General features: G+C 49.1%; 1 protein-coding gene across 1 annotated transcript in view; it reads left to right on the top strand.

Moving 5' to 3' along the window:
• The first annotated feature begins 435 nt into the window (after positions 1-435).
• dysf (dysferlin, limb girdle muscular dystrophy 2B (autosomal recessive)) overlaps positions 436-9,496 on the top strand; it is a 427,787-nt gene continuing 418,726 nt past the window's right edge. Inside the window, exons 1-2 of the mRNA XM_072497740.1 lie at positions 436-677; positions 7,497-7,552. Of these exons, the coding sequence (XP_072353841.1) occupies positions 584-677; positions 7,497-7,552 (150 nt within the window). The 5' untranslated portion in view covers positions 436-583. The remainder of the gene's footprint in view (positions 678-7,496; positions 7,553-9,496) is intronic.

Below are 9,496 nucleotides of genomic sequence, written 5' to 3'. Positions count from 1 at the left end.
AGCGCCCTACCTTTTTGGACACTAAGGGCAATTTATCACGGCCAATCCACCTAACCCGCACATCTTTGGAGAAGATTGAGCTGTGGTTTGAATGAGGTTGTTAAGGTAATTGATGGATTTGATAGAGGGAAAGTATTTCCTCTGGTGAGGTTGGGGGTGGGGGGGTGGGTTCTACAACAAGGGTCCACAATTTTAAAATTCTGATTCCTGTAAAAGTCAGTAAAGTCGCCATAGTCCCAGGTGACTGGAATCTTCCTATTCCTGAGGGTTGGTCCAAAAAGAGGAAGGAAAGAGAGGAAAATAAATCCAAATGAGGGTGAATGGAAAATCAGGATCCTCAAGGGTTAAGTGGAGGTATTTTAAGATTTTCCCTGTTCCAGAAAATTTGGGAGGAGCCTGGATTGCCATTTCCCCTCTGGGAAAAAAGCCATTAACGGCAACTTGTTCCCCATGGGGAGTCTCGGATAGGAAGCATTCATTCCATTTCTCTCCTTCACTGAGAGACTGTGAGTGCGTCTGCTTTTTCAAAGTTTTGGGGGGGGATTTGATTTGTTCACGGGAGGCATCCTCGTCAAGTTGAAGCATGCTCCGGTGCCTTGTAATTTCAGCCAGGAATCTTCCCAATGTGGAAAAAAGAGACAGGCAGAGTGACCCAGTCGTGACTCTGAGCTTTAAAGGTAAGGGGATCGAATCTCAAATCACAACCCCCAGCAGGGGAGCAGTCTGGAAGGAATGGTTTGGGGAGTGGAGATGAGTGTTGGCTGCAGGATTGACAGATGTATTATCAGTTCGACATCCCCGCTGCGAAGCAGGCAGGTTAAAGGCTGCTGACATAACTGTAGAATGACACAGCTGAGAAGGAGGCTGTTCGGCCCCTCGCGAGTGGCCTGACCCGCTGAACCAGCGACCCAATTCGTCCCTCAATCTGGTCTTCCTCTGCAGAGCTGTTCTTTTGAGCAGTTTTCTCTTTGAAGAATCGCTTCTGCTCCTGAATCTTAAACCCAGACTCCTGCATCAGACGGATGCGATCATTCAGTGTCGCTTTCCTTCGGGATTTTAAAAAGCAAAACTATTCTTGCGGAGTAATTCCATGCAGCTTTTCTGATTTTGACTGCTGTTTTGAAGCTCTGTCTCTCTGGGGGAAAAGCCTGTTATTCAAGTGTCAGTCCATCATCTGTCATGTTGTCCGTCACCTCAAACGACCCCTGAGTATTGTGAGGGCTTCTCGCCCTCCCATGCTTGTCTGTGAGGGTTCTGGCCTGTTCTGTGGGACGAGGCAGCTTTCATTCTCCCGCCTGTTGTTCGCAGGGATGCAGGAAATGTGGGAGGAGGGACAAAACCCCACTGAAGCTCTTCTTTGAAACTTTGCTTCCATATATAGACCTCACACCTCCCCTTAAAGTGAGCAGATCCTTGAAAACAGAATCAAACGATAGCATTGAACTATCAGAGAGAAAGGGATGCTGAAATCTTGCTTTGAGGTTGTTTTTGTTGGGGGGAGGGGGGGGGGGGGGCTAGGGAGTCTCTGATATTCGTGTTTACAATCAGGATCATCTGCCAGTTTTGTACCCTTCTGCTTAAAATCTTCCCCTTCTCTCCTAAGGTTTCAATTAAATATTGGATTGACCAAAGCAATTGATCAGGACTTTACCCCCCCCCCCATAAGCGTAAGACCATAAGGCATAGGAGCAGAATTAGGCCACTCGGCCCATCAAGTCTGCTCCGCCATTCAATCATGGCTGATATTTTTCTCATAGAATCATAGAAATTACAGCCCAGAAGGAGATCATTCAGCCCATTGAGTGTGCACCGGCCCTTGGAAAGAGCACCCCACTTAAGCCCAGCCCATCCCCGTAACCCAGTAACCCTACTTAATCTTTTTGGACACTGAGGGCAATTTAGCATGGCCAATCCACCTAACCTGCACATCTTTGGACTGTGGGAGGAAACCGGAGCACCCGGAGGAAACCCACGCAGACACGGGGAGAACGTACAGACTCCGCACAGACAGTGACCCAAGCCAGGAATCGAACCTGGGATCCTGGAGCTGCGAAGCAACTGTGCTAACCACTGTGCTACCGTGCTGCCCGTCCCCATTCTCCTGCCTTCTCCACATAACCCCTGATCCCCTTATTAATCAAGAACCTATCTATCTCTGTCTTAAAGACACTCAGTGATTTGGCCTCCACAGCCTTCTGCGGCAAAGAGTTCCACAGATTCCCCACCCTCTGGCGGAAGAAAGTCCTCTTCATCTCTGTTTTAAAGGATCGTCCCTTCAGTCTGAGATTGTGTCCTCTGCTTCTAGTTTTTCCTACAAATGTAAACATCCTCTCCACGTCCGCTCTATCCAGGCCTCGCAGTATCCTGTAAGTTTCAATAAGATCCCCCCTCATCCTTCTAAACTCTAAGTACAGACCCAGAGTCCTCAACTATTTTTTATACGTCAAACTCTTCATTCCAGGGATAATTCTTGTGAACCTCCTCTGGACCCTTTCCAAGGCCAGCACATCCTTCCTTAGATATGGGGCCCAAAACTGCTCACAATACTCCAAATGGGGTCTGACCAGAGCCTTATACAATCTCAGAAGTATATCCCTGGTCTTGTATTCTAGCCCTCTCCCTCCCTCGAGGTGTGTCTTCCAACAGCAAAGGCGACTTTCCGTTGGCCACTGGTGGGATCGCCCAGTCCCACCGGTGTCTATGGTGTTTCCTGCAGTTCGCCCGCCCTCTACTGTCATGGGTGGAGGTGGGGGGGGGGTCATCTTCTGCAAGACTGGAAGGTCTTGTCGACAGGAAGTGTGAGAAAATCCCATCCATTGTCTTCAGTTCCCATCACACTGCTATTCCTCAACTATTGTCTTCACTCCTCGTTCACTGTCTGAGACTGAGCCAAGGCTCTTAGATTTGACCCCATATCCTCCCCATTACTCAGTCAACCGCCTTCCACTGACTATCGCCCGTCTCTGCCCTGCCTCAGCTGATCTGCTGCTGAAGCCCTCATTCATGCTTCTGTCACCTCTAGGCTTAACTAGCTCGCACCGAACCCTGTTCACCCCCTCACCTAGAGCCACTCGGCTCCGTTGATTGTGGGGTCACCTCAACTTGTCCGTTCAATGCTGTGTCTACTGTTTGGACCAAGACTGGAATGGGGTCAAGGACGAATGGTCCGGATGGAACCCAAACTGAGTGTCAGTGACTAGGTTATGACTGTGTAAGTGCTGCTTGACAACACTGTCGACAACAGCTGCCATCATTTTGCTGATGACGGAGAGTAGACTGAGGGGACGGTAATTGGCTGGAATGGATTCGCCCTGTTTCTTGTGTACAGGATATACCTGGGCAATTTCCACATTGCCGGGTAGATGCCAATGTTGTAGTGGAACAGCTTGGCTGGGGGTGCGGCAAGTTCTGGAGCACAAGTCTTCAATACTAAAGAAGAGCCCACAGCCTTTGCAGTATCCAGTGCCTTCAGTCATTTCAAGATATCACCTGGAGTGAATCAATTGGGCTGAAGACGGACATCTGTCCGGAGGAGGTCGAGGTGGATCATCCAATCGGCACTTCTGGCTGAAGATTGTTGCAAATGCTTCAATTGTGCCTTGTCTTCAGCATGGATGTGCTGGGCTCCCGCATTACTGAGGACGGACACATCTGTGGATAGATCTTTGTCTCCACAAGGACTGTGCAATGGTAACCCTTACCAGTGTTGTTAAGATGGACAGATGTGTCTGCGGCAGGTAGATTGGTGAGGGCGGGGCGAGGAAGGTTTTTGACCTCTTGTTTCCTCACCACCTGCTGCACGCTCAGTCAGGCAGATATGTCCTTCAGGGTTTGACCAGCTCAATCTGTGGTGGTGGTCCTGAGCTTCTCTTGATGATGGATATTGAAGTCCCCCCCCACCCAGAGTACAGTCTGTGCTGTTAGTCAGTGCTTCCCCCAAGTGGTGTTCAACATGAGGGAGTACTGATACATCAGCTGGGGGGGGGGGGGGGATGGTGGGGGCCTGAGGGGGATGGGCCCCCACCAGAATAGGTGGCGACAGCGGTTACGTGGTAATAAGACCATAAGACATCGGAGCAGAATTAGGCCATTTGGCCCATCGAGTCTGCTCCGCCATTCAATCATGGCTGATATTTTTCTCATCCTCATTCTTCTGCCTTCTCCCCATAGCCCTTGATCCCCTTATTAATCAGCAGGGTTGCCCATGTTTGACCTGATGCAATGAAAACCTCATGGCATCCAGAGACAATGTTGAGGACTCCCAGATCCACTCCCTCCAAGTGGGCAGCATGGTAGCATAGTGGTTAGCACGGTTGCTTCACAGAACCAGGGTCCCAGGTTCGATTCCCCGCTGGGTCACTGTCTGTGCGGAATCTGCACGTTCTCCCCGTGTCTGCGTGGGTTTCCTCTGGGTGCTCCGGTTTCCTCCCACAGTCCAAAGATGTGCAGGTTAGGTGGATTGGCCGTGCTAAATTGCCCTTAGTGTCCAAAAAAGGTTAGGTGGGGTTACGGGGATAGGGTGGAGGTGTGGGGATAGGGTGGAGGTATGGACATAGATAGGGTGCTCTTTCCAAGGGCCGGTGCAGACTCGAAGGGCTGAATGGCCTCCTTCTGCACTGTAAATTCTATGATTCTGACTGCATACCATTGTGCCGCCACCTCTGCTGGGTCTGTCCCGCCAATAAATGAGAGCCAGACCTTGCAGGGTGAAGTTCGGAAAGGCTTCTACACATAAATGGTGGCAGGAACTTGAGACTCTCTTCCTCGAAAGCAAATATTCCACAGCAATTCTTAACTTTAAATCTGAGATTGAATGATTACAGTTAGGCAAATGTATCCAGTGACAGAGATTCATAGAATTTACAGTGCAGAAGGAGGCCATTCGGCCCATCGAGTCTGCACCGGCCCTTGGAAAGAGCACCCTACTTAAGCCCAGGCCTCCACCCTATCCCCATAACCCAGTAACCCCACCTCAGCTTTTTGGACACTACGGGCAATTTATCATGGCCAATCCACCCAACCTGCACATCCTTGGACTGTGGGAGGAAACCGGAGCACCCGGAGGAAACCCACGCAGACACGGGGAGAACATGCAGACTCCGCACAGACAGTGACCCAAGGCGGGAATCGAACCTGGGACCCAGGAGCTGTGAAGCAACTGTGCTAACCACTGTGCGACCATGCTGCCCTTTGTACTACCGTGTTGCCCGACGGGGCAACAGTGCGTGTATGTATGGCTTACACCGCAGATGAGCACAGGCCACATTAGGTGACAAACGGCTGAAGGAGCTAAATTGACCATTCCTGTTCCTAAATTCCAATGCAGCCGGCAAGAAATGCAAACACGGGACTTAGGAGCATGTGTGGGCCATACAGATCATTGCGCCTGCTCCCCCATTCAGTAAGATCATGGCCGGACTTTAAAATTAACTCCACTTAATTGCCCTAACCCCCTATCCCATGTTTTCCTCCTGTCCAGTCTCAATGACTGAGTCTCTCTGGGGTGTCTCCTCATCCCTGTGCTCAGTGGCTGGACCCCTATTCTGAGAATGTGACCCAGTGTTCGAGAACCGCCAGCCAAGAGAATCTGTTTCTCAGCATCAACACCGTCAAGCCCTCAAAGAATGTTATACTTTGCAATAGCATCATTCACCAGTCTTCTAAACTCCAGAGAATATAGAATCGTAAAATGATAATTGCGCATCAGGAGGCCATTCGATCTGTTATGTCCATGCTGGCTTTTGGCAAGAGCAAATATAGACCCAGTCCTCTCCATTTCCCCTACAACTCCCCCTCATTACAGAAATTAATCCCATTAAGATTTATTTCCCTGGTGTTAATCCCTGCTTCATGTCCCAGAGTGCACTGCTCACCACACGATGCGCAGCTGGGAATGGGAAAGAGCGCACAGGAACACAGCTGGGAATGGGGAATAGTGCACGGGACACAACTGGGATTGGGGGGGGGGTGGGACTGGGCCCACTGCACTCCCCCAAGAAAGCATTCAGGGGTCTCTAGGTGTCGAGGCTCACTTTTTATAAGGCCCGCCTTGGCGCTGTGGGACTTTGTAATAATGGCAGCAATACAAAAAACAGTCCTCTAGCCCTCACCCCCCCTGCACCCACACACTCCCCATGCTACATCCATGTTATTCCCCACGCCCACCTACTTGGATTGACATGCTTCACTGCCAGGCTTTGGCGCTTCCATATGAATTCATCCACCATACACTGGGGAAGAATCAATGAACCATTTAGTGACAATAGGATGTGTTAAAAACTTTCAAAAATAGTCATCCAATCATAACTTTCAATTCTTTAAAAAAGCTATTTCCATTACTGCCCAATAAAAATGCCAAGAATCCAGTACATTAAACCAAGCACTTTAAACTTATTTTCCTTCTGCAAATCAGAACTGTGCAACTGACAGAATAGATCAGAGAGCAGGAGTTGTCAATCAAGCAATATTTACCCTTTGTTTCAACAAGGTTAATGGATGTCCTGGCTCTCAACCAAACCGCATTGTGCATTATCCAGCTCAAAGTGAGAGACGTCAGTTACATGCGAAGAATGGAGAAATTGGCATTGTTCTTCTTTGATCGGAGCCGCTTAATGGAAGATTTATTGATGAAGGAATTTGATTGAGAGAATAAGGGGAAACTGTTTCCAGTGGCAGGGGAGTTGGTCATCAGAGGATGTAGATTTCAGATAATTGGCAAAAGAACCAGAAGGGCCCATGTTTGCGTGGGTTTCGCCCCCACAACCCAAAAGGATGTGCAGGGTAGGTGGATTGGACACGCTAAATTGCCCCTTAATTGGAAAAACTTAATTGGATACTCTAAACTTATTTAAAAAAAGGAGATTCAATCGGAATTTTCAAAAAGGAATTGGATAGATTCTTGAAAAGCATCAAGTACTTTTCATGGGCAGCACGGTAGCATTGTGGTTAGCACAATTGCTTCACAGCTCCAGGGTCCCAGGTTCGATTCTGGCTTGGGTCACTGTGCGGAGTCTGCACATTCTCCCCGTGTGTGCGTGGGTTTTCTCCGGATGCTCCGGTTTCCTCCCACAGTCCAAAGATGTGCAGGTTAGGTGGATTGGCCATGATAAATTGCCCTTAGTGTCCAAAATTGCCCTTAGTGTTGGGTGGGGTTACCGGGGTATGGGGATAATGTGGAGGTGTTGACCTTGGGTAGGGTGCTCTTTCCAAGAGCTGGTGCAGACTCGATGGGCCGAATGGCCTCCTTCTGCACTGTAAATTCTATGATAATCTATGAAGTGACAATCCCTTTCAGCGAGCAAGCACATGATGGGCCAAATGGGTGTTCAAGTGCGTCATTCTGCAATTTAGTGCCTTCTCCTGAAGCGGGCGTTCCGAGCCGGGAAAATGCCCAACTCCCGCTACTCGCTTCGAAGGTGAAAATCCAGCCCTCCCCGACAAATTCTGCCTTCTTCCATTTGCCTTCTGAGCTGATTGCCTTTTGCTTTCCATTTCAGGTGTGAAGAAGAAGACCAAAGTGATTAAGAACAACTTAAACCCCGTCTGGAATGAGGTGAGAAACTTATCAAACAGCCCATAGTCACAGGATCCTGGATTGACACTGCACAGAAGGAGGCCCTTCAGCCTTTTTTTGCCTATTCTATCCACCTCTTTGAAAAACAAAGTCCATTCATCCCCTCCTCTTTTATTGAATCTGCCCCCTATTTCAAATCGCAGAAATTCACCGCATTAATGGTGCACTGGCCACACAAAATATCGGAATACTCTGAAAGAGGTCGATGAAGTGAGAGATCTTCGTGTGCAAGTGCCCAGTACAGGTAGATGAGGTTGTAAAGCAGGCAGATGGAATGCTCTCCTTTATTGGCAGAGGTTTCAGATACAAAGTAAGGATGTAACGTTGGAGTGTATAAGACACTGATGAGGCCACAACTGGAGTATTGTGTGCAATAGAACATTACAGCGCAGTACAGGCCCTTCGGCCCTCGATGTTGCGCCGACCTGTGAAACCACTCTAAAGCCCATCTACACTATTCCCTTATCGTCCATATGTCTATCCAATGACCATTTAAATGCCCTTAATGTTGGCGAGTCCACTACTGCTGCAGGCAGGGCATTCCATGCCCTTACTACTCTCTGAGTAAAGAACCCACCTCTGACATCTGTCCTATATCTATCTCCCCTCAATTTAAAGCTATGTCCCCTCGTGCTAGCCATCACCAGCCGAGGAAAAAGGCTCTCACTGTCCACCCTATCCAATCCTCTGATCATCTTGTATGCCTCTATTAAGTCATCTCTTAACTTTCTCTCCAATGAAAACAGCCTCAAGTCCCTCAGCCTTTCCTCATAAGATCTTCCCTCCATACCAGGCAAAATCCTGGTAAATCTCCTCTGCACCCTTTCCAATGCTTCCACATCCTTCCTATAATGCGGCGACCAGAATTGCACGCAATACTCCAGTGTGCAGTTCTGGTCACCACATTACAGGAGGGACGTAATTGATCTGGGGAGAGTGCAGAGGAGGTTTACTAGAATGGTTCCAGGGCTGGAGAATTGTAGCTGTGAGGAGCGATCTGGAGAGGTTGGGTTATTTTCCTTGCAACAGAGAAGGTTGAGGGGTGACAGGATTGAGGTGCAAAAAATTGTTGGAGTAGAGATAGAGTAGACAGGAGGAACCTTCAAAGGAAGTCACATAAGAGGTCGCTTTACAAAACCCACCGAGTCCAGCCTTGGATACACTCAACAATGGGACATCTCCACTTGCCGAGTTTGTCCAGATTGGGGTTCGAACCCTCAGCCACTTTTTTCTTTTTTCCTATTTATTCATGGAATGTGGGCATCGCTGGCTTGGCCAGCAGTTACTGCCCACGTGGCGTAGGTACACCCACAGTGCTGTTAGGGAGGGAATTCCAGGATTTTGACCCAGCGGCAGTGAAGGGACGGTGATACATTTCACAGTCGGCATGTTGTGTGGCTAGGGAATTTCCAGGAGGTGGTGTTCCCATGCATCTGCCGTCCTTCTCATCGGACAACAATCAGTCGTGGATTCGGAAGGGGCTTTTGAGGGCATCTTGGCGAGCTGCTGTAATGTGTCTTGTGGACGGTACACATGGTTGCCACTGTGCGTCGGTGGTGGAGGGATTGAATGTTTGTGGATAGGGGCCCAAGCGAGCAGGCTTCAATTGGACTGGAGATGATATTCTACCGTTGTGCCAAGTCTTAGCCCTCCAGCATTGTCAATCTCCTAACTTTGGATGCAGATTGACCGCTGTGGTTCGTGAGTTCCCTCCTCCGCGTCCTCATTCAGAGGCACCAGCACATCATCCAGGCGGTCACTCCCAGTGCAATACCGAGGGAGTGACACCCTGCTGGATGAGCTGTCTTTTGGGAAAAGACATTGCGCCGAGTCACCTTTTGTGTGGACATAGAAGATTACAGCAGCGAGCATATTTCCCCTTGCTGGACATTCTAGAACAAGAGGTCATAGCTTTAGGCTAAG

This window comes from Scyliorhinus torazame, chromosome 3 (assembly GCF_047496885.1).
Source record: "Scyliorhinus torazame isolate Kashiwa2021f chromosome 3, sScyTor2.1, whole genome shotgun sequence".
In the NCBI taxonomy this organism is placed as follows: domain Eukaryota; kingdom Metazoa; phylum Chordata; class Chondrichthyes; order Carcharhiniformes; family Scyliorhinidae; genus Scyliorhinus; species Scyliorhinus torazame.
Note: the sequence above shows the minus strand (reverse complement) of the source record. Positions and strands in the feature narration are given on the sequence as shown.